Source organism: Equus caballus, unplaced genomic scaffold (assembly GCF_041296265.1).
Source record: "Equus caballus isolate H_3958 breed thoroughbred unplaced genomic scaffold, TB-T2T haplotype2-0000437, whole genome shotgun sequence".
NCBI lineage: Eukaryota > Metazoa > Chordata > Mammalia > Perissodactyla > Equidae > Equus > Equus caballus.
In genome coordinates this window covers 2,165,217-2,183,943 of record NW_027222394.1, presented here as the reverse complement: position 1 = coordinate 2,183,943, position 18,727 = coordinate 2,165,217, and the positions used below count along the sequence as shown (strand labels likewise).

At 46.2% G+C, this 18,727-nt stretch overlaps 1 protein-coding gene across 1 annotated transcript; it reads left to right on the top strand.

The window, feature by feature from the left end:
* Positions 1 to 10,835: 10,835 nt before the first annotated feature.
* LOC138922990 (skin secretory protein xP2-like) lies at positions 10,836 to 16,279 on the top strand. The gene is made up of 2 exons (XM_070259481.1): positions 10,836 to 15,218; positions 15,670 to 16,279. The coding sequence occupies exons 1-2, from the start codon at positions 15,087 to 15,089 to the stop codon at positions 16,255 to 16,257; spliced, it is 720 nt and encodes a 239-aa protein (XP_070115582.1). The 5' UTR covers positions 10,836 to 15,086; the 3' UTR covers positions 16,258 to 16,279.
* The last annotated feature ends 2,448 nt before the right edge of the window (positions 16,280 to 18,727 follow it).

The following is an 18,727-nucleotide window of genomic DNA, read 5'->3' as shown; positions in this document are numbered from 1 at the left end:
TCAATGACCTCCTGATCCCCAAATTCATGTATCTTGCCTTAATTTTGAGGCTCTGATGACTCTGTGGTGGTTGATATTGCTGACAACCCTCCTTCTCCTTCCCCTTTACTTTTAGATCTATATCTTCACCTTATCTCACTGACATATATGTCTTCATTGCCTTTTTAAAATGCCTCTTCCTCCCCTCAACTCTAAATATAGCTGTTCTCTAAGGCTCTATTCCGGGGTTTATACCCTCTCTCTTAATCATCTCATCTAATTTTAGAGCTTTTCAATCTCCACGTGGATGCTGAAAGGTTATTGTAGCCTCGACCTTTTTGCACGCTCCATTGCTGGAACTTAGGTATCTGCTGTGCATCTGCAGCTAGATATCCTGCTGTGGCCTGAGCACAGTATGGCTGCAAGGGAATGCCATGTCTTCTCCAGGAGGTGGGAGTTGGGCTGTTCTGGGTTCAAATCATGACTCTATCCCTTATTAGCTGTGCTCATTCATTCAAAAATTTAGATAATGAGTGCTTTTTATGTGTCAGACATTAGTGATATAGCTCTGAACAAAATAACCACCGTCTGCATTTGTGCAAACTAGAGTTTAGGGGCACAGGTGCAGTCCTGTTTCCTGATCTGTAAAATAGGGCAAAAGACCATTATCACAGGCTGTTGGGAAATTAAATGTGAAAATGCATACTGAGTGCTTAGCACACTGCCTGGCATGTAGTGAGTATATGCACAGTAAGTATTACTTTACTAGTGCCTCTCATGACATTTCTGTTTGAGTTAACACCTCCATTCCTTGACTGGAAATTGATTAAAATCTTGGAGTCATCTTCAATCTTTTCTTATCCATCTCTTTTTTTAAAGTGTATTTTCTTTATTGAGCTAAGATTGGTTTATAACATTATGTACATTTCAGGTGTACATCATTATATTTTAAATTCTGTTTAGACTACATCATGTTCACCACCCAAAGTCTAATTACCATCCATCACTGTACACATGTGCCCTTTTACTCCTTTGCCCTTCCCCCTCCCCTCTTTGCCCTCTAGTAACTACCAATCTAATCTCTGTATCTATGTCTATGTTTCTTCTTGTTGTTTTTACCTTCCACTTATGAGTGAAATCATATGGTATTTGTATTTCTCCCTCTGACTTATTTCGCTTAGCATAATACCCTCAAGGTCCATCCATGTTGTCACAAATGCCAAGGTTTCATCATTTTTTATGGCTGAGTAGTATTCCATTGTGTGTATATATCCCCCTCATCTTCTTTATCCATTTATCCATTGATGGAAACTTGGGTTGTTTCCATGTCTTGGCTATTGTGAATAATGCTGCAATCTTTTTGACTTAGTGTTTTCATGTTCTTTGGATAAATACCCAGAAGTGGGATAGTTGGATCATATGGTAGTTATATTATTAATTTTTTGAGGAATCTCTATACTGTTTTCCACAGTGGCTGCACAAGTTTACACTCCCACCAGCAGTGTCTGAGGGTTCTCTTTTCTCCACATCCTCTCCAACACTTATTTCCTGTCTTAATGATTATAGCCATTCTGAACGGCGTCAGGTGACAATAGCTCATTGCAGTTTTGATTTGCATTTTCATGTGCCTGTTGGCCATGTGTATATCTTTGGAAAAATGTTCAGATCCTTTGTCCATTTTCTAATTGGGTTATTTTTGTTGTTGTTGTTGAGTTGTATGAGTTCTTTATGTATTTTGGATATTAACCCCTTAACAGATATATGATTTACAAGTATCTTCTCCCAATTGTTAGGTTGTTTTTTCTTTTTCTTTCTTTTTTTTTTTTTTTTGAGGAAGATTAGCCCTGAGCTAACTTCTGCTGCTAATCCTCCTCTTTTTGCTGAGGAAGACTGGCCCTAGGCTAACATCCGTGCCCATCTTCCTCTACCTAGCATGGCTTGCTAAGTGGTGCCTTGTCTGCACGCAGGATCCAAACCAGCGAACCCCTGGCTGCTGAAGCGGAACGTGTGAACTTAACCACTGCACCAATGGGCCAGCCCCTGGTTTTTCATTTTGTTGGTGGTTTCCTTTGCTGTGATGAAGCTTTTTAGTTTGGTGTAGTCCTACTTGTTTATTTTTACATTCATTTCCCTTGCCTCGGGGGAGTCATTGTATTCAAAAAGATACTGCTAAGACCAATGTTGAAGAGTTTATTGCCTATGTTTTCTTCTAGGAGTTGTATGGTTTCAGAATTTACATTCAAGTCTTTAATCTATTTTGAGTTAATTTTTGTGTACAGTGTAAGATAATGATTTTTTTCTTTTGCATGTGACTGTCTAGTTTTCCCAACACCATTTATTGAACAGACTTTACCTTCTCCATTGTAAGTTCTTGGCTCCTTTGTTCAAAATTAGCTGTCCATAGATGTGTGGGTTTATTTCTGGGCTCTTGATTCTATTCCATTGAGCTGTGTGTCTGTTTTTGTGCCAGTGCCATGTTGTTTTGATTACAATAGCTTTGTAGTATATTTTGAAATCAGGGAGAGTAATACTTCCAGCTTTGTTCTTTTTTCTCAGGATTGCTTTGGCTATTCAGGGTCTTGTGTTGTTCTATATCATATAATTTTGGGATTCCTTGTTCTATTTCTGTGAAAAATGTCATTGGGAAATTTTGATAGGGATTGAACTGAATCTGTAGATTGCTTTAGGTACATTTTAACTATGTTAATTCTTCCCATCCATGAACATGGAATATCTTTCCATTTATTTGTGTGTCTTCTTTGAACAATGTTTTATAGTTTTCAGTGTATAGGTCTTTCACCTTTTTGGTTAAGTTTATTCCTAGGTATTTTATATTTTTGCCATTGTAAATGGGATTGTATTCTTAATTTCTCCTTCTCCTATTTCATTGTGTTACAGAAAGGCAAGTGATTCTTGTATGTAGATTTTGTATCCTGCATCTTTACTGTATTCGTTTATTATTTATAATAGTTTTTTTGTTGGATTCTTTAGAGTTTTCCATACATAAAATCCATCTGCAAATAGTGACAGTTTTACTTCTTCCTTTTCAATTTGAATCTCTTTATTTCTTTTTCTTTCCTGACTCCTCTGGCAAGGACTTTCAATACTGTGTTAAATAAGAGTGGTGAAAATGGGCATCCTTGTCTTGTTCCTGTTCTTAGAGGGAAAGATTTCAGTTTTTCACCATTGAGTATGATGTTACCTGTGGGTTTGCTATATATGGCATTTATTATATTGAGATACTTTCCTTCTATGCCCATTTTATTCAGTTTTTAAAAATTATAAATGGATGCTCTGTCTTGTTGAATGCTTTCTCTGAATCTGAGATGATCATGTGATTTTTATTCTTCATTTTGTTAATGTGGTGTATCACACTGATTGATTTGCAGATGTTGCACCATCCATGCACCCCTGGAATAAATCCCAATTGATCATGGTGTATGATCCTTTTAATGTATTGTTGTATTTGATTTGCTAGTATTTTGTTGAGGATTTTTGCATCTATGTTCATCAGTGATATTGGCTTATAATTTTCTTTTTTTGTGTGTTGTCCCTGTCTGGTTTTGGTGTCAGTGTAATGTTGGCCTCATAGAATGAGTTAGGAAGCGTCCCCTCCTCCTCAATTTTCTGGATGAGTTTGAGAAGGATAGGTATTGAGTCTTCTTTGAATGTTTGGTAGAATTCACTGGGGAAGCCATCTGGTCCTGGGCTTTTGTTTTTTAGGCGATTTTTCATTACTGTTTGGATCTCCTTACTAGTGATTGGTCTATTCAGATTATCTATTTCTTCTTGATTCAGTTTTGGAAGGCTGTATGATTCTAGGAATTTATCTATTTCTTCTAGATTATCCAATTTGTTGGTGTATAGCTTTTCTTAGTATTCTCTTATAGTCCTTTGTATTTCTGTGGTGTCCATTGTAATCTGTCCTCTTTCATTTCTGATTTTATTTATTTGAGCCTTCTCTCTTTTTTTCTTGGTGAGTCTAGCTAAAGGTTTGTCAATTTTGTTTATCTTTTCAGAGAACCAGCTCTTAGTTTAATTGATTTTTTCCACTATTTTTTTAGTCTCTATTGTATTTATTTCTGCTTTAATTTTTATTATTTCCTTCCTCCTGCTGATTTTGGGCTTCATTTGTTCTCCTTTTTCTAGTTCCTTGAAGCGCACTGATAGATTGTTTGAGAAAAATCTTGTTTTTTGAGGTAGGCCTGTATTGCTGTAAACTTCCTTCTTAGTACTGCTTTTACCATATCCCATAAATTTTGGTATGTCATATTTTCATTTTCATTTGTCTCCAGGTATTTTTTGATTTCTCCTTTAATTTCTTCATTGATTAATAGTTGTTCATTAACATTGTGTTTAATCTCCACATATCTCTGGCTTTTCCAGTTTTCTTCTTGTAGTTGTTTTCTAGTTTCATACCATTATGGTCAGAAAAGTTGTTTGGTATTATTTGAATCTTCTTAAATTTTTTGAGACTTGTTTTGTGGCCTAAGATGTGATCTACTCTGGAGAATGTCCCATGTGCATCTGAAAAGAATGTGTATTCTGGAGGCTGGCCCAGTGGCATAGTGGTTAAGTTCATGTGCTCTGCTTCAGTGGGCCGGGGTTTGCCAGTTCAGATGCTCAGTGCAGACCTACACACTGCCCATCAAGTCATGCTGTGGCGGTATCCCACATAGAAGCACTAGAAGGACTTACAACTAGGATATACAACTACGTACTGGGACTTTGGGGAGAAAAAAAAGAAGAGGAAGATTGGCAACAGATGTTAGCTCAGAGCCAATCTTCCTCACCAAAAAAAAGAATGTGTATTCTGCAGTTCTTGGATGGAATGTTCTGTATATATCTACTAAGTCCATCTGGTCTAATGTGTCGCTTAAGGCCAATGTTTCCTTATTGGCAAAAATGAAAGACAAAGAAAGAATACTCAGGGCAGCAAGACAGAAGAAAATAACCTACAAAGGAACTCCTATCAGACTTTCAGTGGGTTTCTCTACAGAAACCTTACAGTCTAGGAGAGAATGGAGTGACATATTCAAAACTTTAAAAGATAAAAATCTTCAGCCAAGAATACTCTATCCAGCAAGAATATTCCTCAGATATGAGGAGGAAATTAAATCTTTTCCAGACAAACAAAAGTTAAGGGAATTTGTAATCAAAAGTCCTCCACTACAAGAAATCCTCAAGAAGGCTCTCATACTTGAAAAAAGAAAAAATGGAGAAAGGGGTCACAAACCACAGAGTAGCGAGACAGATCAATAGAACGAGAATAGGATAGCAAATATTCAACTATAGCATTAGGATAAAGGTAAGGAAACTACCAAAGCAAAGAGGATCTTATCACTCTAACTACAAACTCATAACACGAGTTGGAATAAGAAACGAAGATAATAATTTAGGAGGGGAAGAGCAAAGGGACTAAATCAGTCTAGGCCAAGTAACTAAGAGACCACCAGAGAATAGACTATATTATACACGAGATTCTAAATACAAACTTCAGGGTAGACACTAAACTAAAAAACAGAACAGAGACACAAATCATAAATCAGGAAAAATCTATGAAACCCAGCGTAAGAAATTGCCGTATCAAATGGGTAGGATAAAGCACACAGGAAGAGAAAAGCAGGAAAGCCAGATAATGAGCAACAGATTGACAGCTTTAAGTCCACATGCATCAATAATCACTCTCAATGTAAACGGATTGAACTCTCCAATAAAAAGACACAGAATGGCAGAATGGATTAAAGAAAAAGATCCAACAATTTGTTGCCTCCAGGAAACACACCTCAGCCCCAAGGACAAACACAGGCTCAGAGTCAAGGGGTGGAGGATAATACTTCAAGCTAATAGCAAGCAAAAAAAAAAGCAGGTGTTGCAATTATTATATCAGACAAAGCAGGTTTCAAAATAAGACAGGTAAAGAGAGACAAAGTGGGACAATATATAATGATCAAAAGGACACTTCATCAAGGAGAAATAACACTTATAAATATCTATGCACCCAACATAGGAGCACCAAGGTTCATAAAGCAACTATTAACAGACCTAAAGGAAGATGTTAAAAACAATACAATAATGGTAGGGGACCTCAACACCCCACTCACATCAATGGACAGATAATCCAGACAGAAAATCAGTAAAGAAATAGTGGAGCTAAACGAAAAACTAAAACAATGGGACTTAGTAGACAGATATAGATCACTTCAGCCTAAAACAGCAGAATACACATTCTTCTCAAGTGCACATGGAACATTCTCAAGGATAGACCATATGTTGGGAAACAAGGCAAGCCTCTACAAATTTAAAAAAATTGAAATAATAAGCATGTTCTCCGATCATAATGCTATAAGGCTACAAATTAATTACAAGAAAAAAGTTGTGAAAGGCACAAAGATGTGGAGACTAAACAATACACTACTGAACAAGCAATGGATCATTGAAGAAATTAAAGAAGAAATCAAAAAATACCTGGAAAGAAATGAAAATGATAACATGCCCTATCAGCTCATATGGGATACAGCAAAAGCTGTATTAAGAGGAACATTCATCACAATACAGGCACATCTTAACAAACAAGAAGAATCCCAAATAAGCCATCTTAAACTACACCTAACTGAACTAGAGAAAGAAGAACAAATAAAGCCCAAAGTCAACAGAAGGAGAGAAATAATAAAAATCAGAGCAGAAATAAATACTAGTGAAACGAAAAAGGCAGTAGAAAGGATCAATGAAACAAAGAGCTGGTTCTTTGAGAAGATAAATAAAATTGAGAAACCCCTAGCCAGACTTACAAAGAAAAAAAGAGAGAAAGCTCAAATAAACAAAATCAGAAATGAAAGAGGAGAAATAACAACAGACTCTGCAGAAATACAATGGATTATAAGAGAATACTACGAAAAACTCTATGCTAACAGAATGGATAACCTAGAGGAAATGGATAAATTCTTGGACTCCTGCAATCTCCCAAAGCTCACTCAAGAAGAAGCAGATAATTTGGACAGACCAATCACAAGGAAAGAGATTGAAACAGCAATGAAAAATATCCCAAAGAATAAAACCCCAGGACCAGATGGCTTTCTTGGGGAATTCTACCAAACGTTCAGAGAAGATTTAATACCTATCCTTTTCAAGCTATTCCAAAAAATTAGGGAGGATGGAACACTTCCTAACACATTCTATGAGGCCAAAATCACGCTGATACCAAAGCCTGACAAGGACAGCACGACAAAAGAGAACTACAGGCCAACATCACTGATGAACATAGATGCAAAAATTCTAAACAAAATTTTGGCAACCAGAATTCAACAATTCATCAAAAGGATCATACATCATGACCAGGTGGGATTCATACCAGGGACACAGGGATGGTTCAACATCCGCAAATCAATCAACGTGATATGCCACATCAACAAACTGAGGAATAAAAACCACATGATCATCTCAATAGATGCAGAGAAAGCATTTGACAAGATCCAACAGCCATTTATGATAAAAACTCTGAACAAACTGGGCATAGAAGGGAACTACCTCAACATAATAAAGGCCATATATGACAAACCCACAGCCAACATCATACTCAATGAGCAAAAACTGAACGCCATCCCCCCAAAAACAGGAACGAGAGAAGGATACCCTCAGTCACCACTCTTATTTAACATAGTACTGGAGGTCCTGGCCAGAGCAATCAGGCAAGCAAAAGGAATAAAAGGAATCCAAATAGGCAGGGAAGAAGTGAAACTCTAGCTGTTTGCAGACGACATGATCTTATATATAGAAAACCCCAAAGAATCCATTGGAAAACTCTTAGAAGTAATCAACAACTACAGCAAAGTTGCAGGGTGTAAAATCAATTTGCATAAATCAGTAGCATTTCTATATTCTAATAACAAACTAACAGAAAAAGAACTCAAGAACACATCACCATTCACAATTGCAAGAACAAGAATAAAATACCTCGGGGTAAATTTAACTAAAGAAGTGAAGGACCTATATAATGAAAATTACAAGGCCTTTCTGAGAGAATTGAATGATGACGTAAGGAGATGGAACTACATTCCATGTACATGGATTGGAAGAATAAACATGGTTAAAATGTCCGTTCTATCTAAAGCAATCTACAGATTCAACGCTATCCCAATCAGAATCCCAAGGACATTCTTTACAGAATTAGAACAAAGAATCCTAAAATTTATATGGGGCAAGAAAAGACCCTGAATTGCTAAAGCAATCCTGAGAAAAAAGAACAAAACAGGAGGCATCACAATCCCTGACTTCAAAACATACTACAAAGCTACAGTAATCAAAACAGCATGGTACTGGTACAAAAACAGGTGCACAGATCAATGGAACAGAATTGAATGCCCAGAAATAAAACCACACATCTATGGACAGCTTATCTTTGACAAAGGAGCTGAGAGCATACAATGGAGAAAAGAACGTCTTTTCAATAAATGGCGCTGGGAAAACTGGAAAGCCATATGTAAAAGAATGAAAATTGACCATTCTTTTTCACCATTCACCAAAATAAACTCAAAATGGATCAAAGACCTAAAGGTGAGACCTGAAACCATAAGGCTTCTAGAAGAAAACGTAGGCAGTACACTCTTTGACATCAGTAGTAAAAGGATCTTTTCGGACACCATGTCTTCTCAGAGAAGGGAAACAATAGAAAGAATAAACAAATGGGACTTCATCAGACTAAAGAGCTTCTTCAAGGCAAATGAAAACAGGATTGAATCAGAAAAACAACCAACCAACTGGGAAAAAGTTTTTGCAAGTCATATATCCGACAAAGGCTTACTAGCCATAATATAAAGAACACTCACAACTCAACAACAAAAAATCAAACAACCCGATCCAAAAATGGGCTGGAGACATGAACAGACATTTCTCCAAAGAAGATATACGGATGGCCAACAGGCACATGAAAAGAGGTTCCTCATCGCTGATCATCAGGGAATTACAAATCAAAACTACACTAAGATATCACCTTACACCCATTAGAATGACAAAAATATCTAAAACTAATAGTAACAAATGTTGGAGAGGTTGTGGATAAAAAGGAACCCTCATCCACTGCTGGTGGGAATGCAAACTGGTGCAGCCACTATGGAAAACAGTATGGAGATTCCTCAAAAAATTAAAAATAGAACTACCATACGATCCAGCCATCCCACTACTGGGTATCTATCCAAAGAGCTTGAAGTCAGAAATTCCAAAGTCCTATGCACCCCAATGTTCATTGCAGCATTATTTACAATAGCCAAGACATGGAAGCAACCTAAGTGCCCATCAACAGATGATTGGATAAAGAAGATGTGGTATATATATATACAATGGAATACTACTCAGCTGCAAAGCAGAACAAAATCATTCCATTTGCAATAACATGGATGGACCTTGAGGGAATTATGTTAAATGAAATAAGCCAGTTAGAGGAGGATAATCTCTGTATGACTCCACTCATATGAGGAATTTAAAAAGATGGACAAAGAGAACAGATTAGTGGCTACCAGGGGAAAGGTGGGGTGGGGGGTGGGCACAAAGGGTGAAGTGGTGCACCTACAACACGAATGATAAACAATAATGTACAACTGAAATTTCACAAGATTGTAACCTATCATTAACTCAATAAATATAAATAAAAACATAAAGAATTAAAAATAAATAAATAAATAATAATAAAGAAACTAATAACTCAACTTAAAAATGGGTAAAGGAGCTAAACAGACATTTCTCCAAAGAAGATACACAAGAGGCCGAAAAGCACAGGCAAAATGCTCAAGATCCTTATTCAGAAGGGAAAAGCAAATCAAAGCCACAATCAAGATATCACTGCCCATCCACTAGGACGGTGGTAATTTAAAAGGTAGATAGTAAGAAGTGTCGACAAGGATGGGCAGAAATTCGAATCCTCATACGTTGCTGGCTTGAAATAAAACATGGTGCAGCCCTTTGGAAAACAGCCCGGCAGCTCTTCAAAATCTAGACGCAGTTTCCATACGACGCCACAATTCCACTCCCAGGTATGTACCCAAGAGAAATGGAAACATGAAAAGTTTGAACACGAATGTTCATAGCGTTAGGATTCACAAGAGCCAAAAGTTGGAAACAACCCAAATACCCCTCCACTGGTTAGTGGATAAACAAAACATGGTATATCCAGACAACAGAATATTATTTGGCATAAAAGAGAATCAATTACTGACATGTGTTATAAATGCAGATGAACTTTGAAACATCCTACATTAAAGGAGCCATCAAAGGACCTGTATTGTATTATTCCGTGTATATGAAATGTCCAAAATAGACAGAGAGAGACAAGAGTAGTTGAGGGGTTGCCTAGGGCCATGGGGATGGGAGAATGGAGAGTGACTGCTCATGGGTACAGGGTCTCATTTCGAGGGGATGAACATGTTCTACTATTGTGGGGATGGTTGCACAGCTCTGTGAATATCCCACAAACCACTGAATCATACACTGAAAATGGGTGGATTACACGGCATGGCAGTTATATGTCAACAAAGCTGTTTCAAAAAAGAAAAAGAAGAGCAATTTTCTTTTAACTTTGTGATGTGTCTTTGTCCCACGATAAGTAGCACGAGGCACTGGCTACAGCTGAGTCCCAACCAATCCAAAGGATGTGGGTCACAGCCCCACAAAGCCCACCCCCAGGGAAATGGGCAAAGACATCCTCAGAAGGAAAGGATGGGGGATGCTGGTGTCAGGAATGGGGTGCAGACTTGCTCCAGCCAGCAGCATGGGCGGGAGCAGCCCTAACCCTAGCCTTCACACTAAAGAAATTTTGCCTTGAATTTATGCCTCGATCTTCCCAAGGGGAAGCAGGTGCAGCTTATGGTGTCTCTCTAGGCAAGAGGGTAGCTGGCAGAGGACAGAGTGGAAATTTTATCTTTTGATTTTCAAAGCAGCTATTCCATGTGGGAAACACACCGAAAGGGAGAAAACGAGAGTGCATATGCTGTAACATTCTCTCTAATTCAATCACTCCAAGACACGGAGGTTTCCTTAGAAACTTGCCCAGAACAGAGCTGGAGATGGGATTTTAAACAACAGGACTTGGAACAAGTGAACATTATTGACTCATTGGTGTGATAGTCAGGGACCCACGAGGGTGAACACAGATCCTGCTGAAAGATGAATGAAAGTGCCCAAGGGCATCGATGAACTCTGGTGAGACAGAAGGAGCAGGACCTGTGCAGTGAGCATGGAAATGGGAACTTTCCATGACACACAGGCTGTGAGCGAGTTTCACTGGAACCACTCATCTGAGAGCTCGGCCTCTCTCGTCTGTCTGTTTACCAGTTTAGACCCTCAAGGGGAAAAAACTATTTTTGTCTCCTGTTTCATGTCTTCAGGAACATTTGGTACCTTAAGGCATCAGCTGTCAGAGCTGCAGGAACTTCTGGAAACCACTTAGGCCCTCCGGCCAAGCCCGATGTTACAGATGAGGAAACTGAGACACAGGGAGGCTCCAAGGACACGCTGGTAGTGTCTCTGACAGCTAGCCCAGGGCCTTTCAACCTGGCGAGACATGAAAATCTCTGCTCCCTGTGCCAGGAGTGGCCTGATCATTAGAACAAGACATTTTCGAAGAAAGCTGCCTGTTTACCATCAAGTGACCCCCAAACAAAACTTGAAGGATACCAGTAACTTTTTACATCATTTTAAAGAAACAAAGGTTGGTGCTTTATTTTTGCAAAGGGTAAAATATACCATCATTTTTGTTCTTTCCCCAACGCAGAAAGGAAACAGTCTACTGGACAGGAGAAAACTCTAGGGCGAGTTGCCATTTTCAGTTTATCCCCACGGACATTTGAACCAAACGACTTGAGTCCTGACCCCTTCGTCCCTATAGTCCCCCACAGTAAACGCATCAACTCATCACAAATGAGCAGAGACACATTGGTCTCCTCGGCCAGGTAGCATCCACATTCGCGACAGGTGTGCTCCTGCCACCAGGTCCCTGTCCCTCCCTCAGGGGTCCAGACAGGGCCGGACACAGGGGTGGCAGCATGGTGCCGCCTTTGGTGGCGGGCAGCAGCTGTCTCACCTGTGGGCTCACCAGGCCAGGGCTGTGTCCTTCATCGAGGTGACGGAGGTCTCCTGCTGTCCCTGCAGATGCCGACGAACAGCCCTCGGTGATAAAGGACCGGGACACGGAGCAAAGGGCCCCTGTCCCCTGCGTCCGGCCCACAGGGCGAACCACAGGCGGGTCTCCAGGCTCAGAGGCCTTCTCTCCAGCCCCGGAGCCTCTTCTGCCGGCCTCTGGGCGCCGGCTGGCCTGGGACGCGGGGCCGAGGCTTCTGGGGGAGCGGGCCACCTCTCTCTGCTCCCCTCGCCGCGCCCACAGCCTGGCCCCTGGGACCCAGGACCTCTCCGCACGCCCCACCCAACCTGGCCACGGAGCAGAAGGCGGGACAAGACCCTTGGGAGCAGCCCTTGGGCGCCATTGGCGGTGCACATGCGCGCAGCGGGCGGTCACGGGCACGCGCTTTCTCTGGCCGTGTGCACAGGGCCAGGAAGCGAGCCCTGCCGACCTTGGGGTCCGCCCATGTCCGCCGCTGGAGGGAGGCCGTGCGGCTCCGAGCGCATCCCCGCCATAGCCCGCGGGGAGAGCCCGGCCATGGCCGCGCCAAGCTGTGCTGCTGCAGCCCCACCACCCGCCCCTCAGGGGACAGTGGGGAAACGGAGGCCAGGAGCGGCAGGGACTGGCTGGGCCCTTGAGAAGGGCAGAGGCCCCAGGACAAGAAATAGAGCCTCCTCCCATTTGCATCGCGGCGTCTGTGTTTCCGTTCACTGGCTTATTCATCCACTCATTCACTCATGGCCTCACTCACTCACTCATTCATCCAGTCATTCATTCATTCAGGCCTTCACTTGTTCCTCATCCGTTCATTCGTTCAGGTAGGAATTCATTCTTTTAATCACTCAGCCAGTGGCCTCTATTCCCTGCTTGTGTGCCCAGCACTGTAACTTCACCAGGGATCAAAACCCAATATGTTTCCTGCCCACGTGGAGCTCAGGTCCCTTGTGTGACATGAAGAAAACGTCAGAGAAATCCCATGCTGGGCGCTGCCATCTTGGGTGACCCTTGATCCCATGTTCAGGCCCAAGAGCCCATTACCACGTTTCCTCCAGGCTGCAGGCAAAGGCGGACCCTGGGGGCAGCCGTGGCTCAGGGAGGCCTGAGGAAGATGCCCCATGGGGGCTGAGGGTCTCTGGGCTCAGGGTGGGGAGGCAGGCGGCACAGGGAGGGAAACAGGGTTCCTGGGCCAGGCTGCTGGGAGGCGGCGTGAGTGGGCGCCGGGAGCCGCCACCTTGGCTCTGAGCTTGTGTCTTTGCCTCTGTGCCTCTCCCTGGTGAGAAAAGCTCAAACCGTCTACACTACCCCCACCCCTCGCCCCTCGCCCACCCCATCCCTGTACAGTCCAGAGTGGTGAAAGCCAAGGAGGGGAGAGGCAGGGACAGGGGGAGCCCTGGGCACCGCTTCCCTCACTCCAATTAGAAATGTCTGCTCTGGCTCCACCCTCAGCATGGGCTCCCCTGGTTCACTACAAACCTCCTTCTCCCTCAGCCCCAGTCCTCACCCACAGAGAGTTGGGCGGTACTGGCTCTGCATCTCCATCCTCCACGGGGGTCTCCCAAGTCCCCCAAGAGGTGCTGCCCATGCCACTGCCCTCCGCCCAGGCACTCATCCAAGCTGGAGAGGTGTGCACACCTCAACTCTCAAGATTCAGGGGTTCCAGAGCCCCCCAAGCACCAGCAGGCTCCCCTCCCACCCTCTTCAGGCCACAGGCCTCTGGTGGAAGAGAGGGAGCCGGGGAACTCAGAGATGCCAACTGTGGCCTCCCCACCGGGCAGCATGGCCTCGGTGACCAATGTGGTGTCTGGGGGGTCTCATCCCCTGTGAGGTGACAGAGGAAGCCATGGAGGTCAGCAGAGAAGGCTCTGGAGAGCCAGGAAAGTCGTGGCCCCCACCCCAAGCTGATGGCACCAAGAGAAACTTGCCCACCTACCACAGGACCCTCCTGGCAGCATCTCCCAGGCTGACCTTTAGGACCCCATGGCCATCTTGGGCCACCTTTCTGAGCCACTGGGTCTGGATGTGGGGACATGTAGGGTCCTTCCCAGCCCCAGCTAAGAGAGGGGACCTTGGGGAGCTCGCAGATGAGAGCAGAGCACGCCAGTCCTTGGACTGAGGAAGTTTTGATGCCACTCTGTGAGTGGACACTGGGCAGAAGTTGGCAGGAAACCCCCCAATATATCTGTGCCCATTGTAACCCAGGGAAGGGGGCAGCCGGGCACTGCTGTCACAGCCACAGGTTGGCTTTGTGAGCAGAGCTTGGGGGAGGGAGTTGGGGACTGCCAGCACTGGAAAGACACGGGCTTTGACTTTTCAGCTCTGCTAGGGCTGTGGAGCCAGCTGAAGACAGGGCCCAGGAGCTGGGAGAGCCATCCCCTGCTCCGGCTCCTGCTGGGACTCTGGCCTGGCTGAAGACTCAGCCATGGAACAGGGAGAGCCATGCCCTGCTCCAGCTCCTGCCAGGGCCCAGGAGCAAGCTGAAGTCGCAGCCAGGGAAGAGGGAGAGCCATCCCCTGCTCCAGATTCTCCCTGTGCCTGGGAGACTGCTGAAGCCCCAGCCACGGTCCAGAAAGAGCCATCTACTGATCTGCCTCCTGCTGGGGCTGGCGAGCCAGCTGAAGCCACAGCTGGAGACCATGGACAGCAATCCCCTGCTCCACATCCTCCTGGAATCCTGGAGCCTGCTCAGGCCCCAGCCCCGTCCTCGGGAGAGCTCACTCTCCAACCCCCGTCATCCCCAGCTCCTGACCCATCCCTTCCACCTTCTTCCTCACCACAACCTCCCTTCGTCTCCCACCTTAACCTGTATATCTGTGTAGCCATTTATAATTTTCGTTTTCTTGTTGTGGTGTTTGTGTCACCTTGAAATAGATTTATGGATTTATATTTTAAGAAATCTGTGTTTTCTCCTTTTAAATTGTACAATTCCTGAGCATTAAGTTCCCAGCTCCTAGAGACAGCCCCCAACAGCTCAGTCATCTAGCAGTTGTCTAGAAGGAGCACCATGATTTCCTGTTGTCTTCCCATGTGCCGGGGCCGCAGCCTCAGCAGAGCCCGCAAGGAGCACCCAGGATGCAGATACGGGCTCCCGTCCCGCTCGAGACATCTCAGGACATTTAAACGGAGGGACACAAAGGTAACACGGGGACGGACAGGGTGGGCCAATCCAGGCCAGGCCACCACTGTGGTCCCACTTGGACAGCCCTACCTCCCCTCCCTGGGTGTGTGTGTGTGTTAGTGTGTGTGTGCGTGTGTGTGTGTGTGTGTATATGGAAGGGTGGTTTGTGTGAGTGGACCACCGCGAGGAGGAGCAGGCTGATGAGGGGTTAGAAGCCTGGTGGGCGGGTCCCATTCCCACCCCAGCTCATGGCTGATCGGGTGGGACGTGGAGTGCCAGACAGCACCGTCTGCCCGAGGTTTCTCCCGAGCCCCTGAGGTCTATCTGTTTCATCCCGGGGAGAATTCTGCGCAGACACAGGGTGGTGCCTGATCTGGGAGCATTAGGCGCAGAGGGCAGAAGAAAGAGCAGGGGCAGCTGAGCAGGGCTCTGATGCTTCTGGGCTGACTGTTGGTCACTGTCTTTGCAGAGGTCCACTCGGGACACGGAGTCCAGCTCCCCGAGGGAGGAGAAGCTGGGCAGGAACAGCGTAGCGGCAGGTGTGGGGAAAAGGCTGGCGTCCTCAGGGACTGTTGGACAAGGATCAGAGCCAGCACAGGACCCAGCCAGTGTGCGGGGAGCACAGTCACATCCAGCAGCTCCTGCACAAGGGCAGGAGAGAAGCGGCGCCCCAGGACGGGAGCAGGGAGAGCCAGCCCCTCCTCAGGCTCCGGCAGGAGCCATGCAGCCGGCTCTCATGGAACCAGCTGAGCAGGGAGAGCCATCCCCTGCTCTGGCTCCTGCCAGTGCCCTGGGGCAGGCTGAAGCTGTCGCCAGGGAGCAGGGAGAGCCATCCCCTGCTCCAGATCCTCCTGGAGCCCTGGAGCCTGCTCAGGCCCCAGCATTGTCCCCGGGAGAGCTCCCTCTCCAACCCCCGTCATCCCCAGCTCCTGACCCATCCCTTCCACCTTCTCCCTCACCACAACCTCCCTTCCTCTCGCTCCTTAACCTGTATGTCTGTGTAGCCGTTTATGTTTCTCGTTTTCTTGTCTTTTTTTGGTGTTTATGTAAATTGTAGAATAAATTTATTTATATTTTAAGAACTGTGCATTTTCTCCTTTTCAATTGTACAATTCCTGAGCGTTAAGTACAGTCCCAATGCTCGGCCTCCATCACCACTGTCCACTTGCTGAACATTCCCTTCACCACAAGGGAAGCCTGTTCCCAAAGCGCTCATCCCCCGTTCCTCCCTCACTGCCTGACAACCCATAATGTGTGTTCTGGCAGGTTGTGGTCAATCTTTTCTGGATGTATGTGATAAGCGGTGTCATGCAATAGGTGGCCATCCTAGTCTGCTTCCATATTTTCAGAAGCACTTATCGAAAGCCGCCGTGTGAGGAGCCTCTTGTGGCCCACATGCGTGCTGGGGGCGGGGACACCCACGTATGCTGCCGGCAGGGCTGCTCTGTATGCCTGGACGTGTACAGGAGGCCCGGCTGCCCCGAGGGAGAGAGGCCAGGGAGCCCCTGAGGGCGGCCCCGTCACACCCCAGGGGGCAGGAGCCCAGGGCTGTGTTCGTGCTGAGCAGGGCTGATGCCGTTCCTGCGCAACCCTCACGGGACAGTTGGGAAGCTGAGGCCAGGGGAAACAGGGACTGGCCCTGGGCCCGCGAGGTGGGCAGAGTCCAGAGGAGGAGCGGGGCTTCCAGGCCCCTGGGCCAGCTCTAGCGTCCCAGGAGATTGGCCTTGGGAAGGAGAACCCCTAAGATCCTGGGGGACCTCTGTCCACGCCCTCCCATTGGGGGCCCTTTCCTTTGGGCATCCGCACATGGGCGCACACTCACTCTCACACTCAAACACACTCTGCCTGCCCAGGGTGGGGGTCAGGAGGGGAGTGCACACTGAGGAGGTGACAGCCGCAAAGAAGAAAGAGGTTGGAGGTGGCTCTGCCTCGGCCCAGGGGTTTCCAGTCCCCTAGGAACATGCCCAGGTCTGCAGCATGAGGAGGAGAGATGCCTGACAAGGTCTGGGGTCCTGTGTCCACCACTCTGGGCACCTGGATGGAGGATGTGACACCCCCCCTGTCCCCGCCCCCAGTGTGGAAGGGGCTAGTGGATAGAAGGCCTGAGGTTACTTCTCCGTCAATTGAGGAGCCTAGAGGAGTGACTCCAAGGACCCCACAAGCTTGTAGAAGAGTCTATAGATCTCGGTTGTCCATCCATGACCCACTGTTCTCCGAGGCCTTGGACAGGGCCTTCTAGTCCCTCGAGGCCTTTCTGGGCAGAGGGCAGCCTGAGCTGTAGGTGGGCTGGGCACCTGGCACCTGCAGACTGTGGCAGAGCACAGGACCCCTCTTCTGGAGAGCAGGACCGAGGCCATCCTTGTTGGAGCCTCGGGGTCCTCATTCGGACGTGGAGTAGAGTCAGTGCCCTGGCTGCGGTGAGGAGGCCTCGTGGGGAAAGTGCACAGTGCAGGGAGAGAGGGAGCAAGAGAGGCTTCGCAGGTCCCTCACATCACCCCCGGAGCCTGCACGGCCTTCTCCTTTGCGCCCTGGGCCCTGGTGGAACCGCTGCCTCCAGGCCCCGAACAAAGGTGTGTCTTTTCTCTCCCACTGTCCTGCTTGTTGCTGCAATGCTGGGCCTGACCACCAGGGGTTTGGTGGCCACTCGTGCTCAGAGGAGTAACTGGAAGAGGGAAGGCACACTCAGCGGTCATTCTGGGCGTTCCCCCAGCCAAAGCAACAGGTACCTTTCGTGATTGGCATCCATGGCCACGATGGGAGCTGCTCAGAGGTGGAAGGCCCTCTGAGATCATCCCCTTCTTTCAGCTGCTGTGGGCCCTGCACTCACTCTGTGAAGGCGCACTGTGAGCCTGGGGGCGGTTCTGAAAGCCCTCACGCGGCCCGTGGCCTCCAGGAGCTCACCGACTGTGAGGGGAAGGGACCAAGTGAGGAAAGCAAATCCATGTGGAAAAGACACGCAGGTGCTAGAGGGCAATGAAGCAGGGTGCTGGAGGGAGGGCCTGCAGCCCTGAGTGCCAGACGCAGTCCTGCAACTGCTGTAGCCCAGTGACAGTGTCGGGTCACATGAACCATGGGAGTTTGCAAAGCAACCCCGGCAGGAACGGCCAAGGGTCCTCCTTGCTCAATCTGATGTTACTAGTTGCTGTATTGGCTCTCTTCATGACGCTTGTGCTTACCCAGGGGAATCTGCCAGGAAAGGTGAATCTCACTGTAATAGACAAGAAAGACCCTCTTCTGACTAACACTCCTTCAATATCCCCGGGACACTGCCAAAAAAAGAGGATGAAAAGGTCAGATGTCTCAGTGTGGGAGTTATAGAAGAGGATGTGGGGACCTGTATGTGCCTGTTCTAGACGTACCTTGGCTCAACTTTGCCCCAAGGCTTGCTCTGTCCAGCATAACCTGAGTCTCGCCCCCTGCAAAGAATACTGTAGAGATCTATAAATATTAACTGCACTTACCCAGAAAATGAGAACAACTCTTTACCAAAACTGAATAAGGGAAGTAACCTTTAGAAATTGCTCGTG

Bases quoted from the DNA above. Each gene is read 5' to 3' on its own strand.
- LOC138922990 (XM_070259481.1), top strand. From the start codon at position 15,087: ATGATTTCCTGTTGTCTTCCCATGTGCCGGGGCCGCAGCCTCAGCAGA. The intron at 15,219-15,669 runs GTAACACGGGGA...CTGTCTTTGCAG, and splicing joins TTAAACGGAGGGACACAAAG to AGGTCCACTCGGGACACGGA.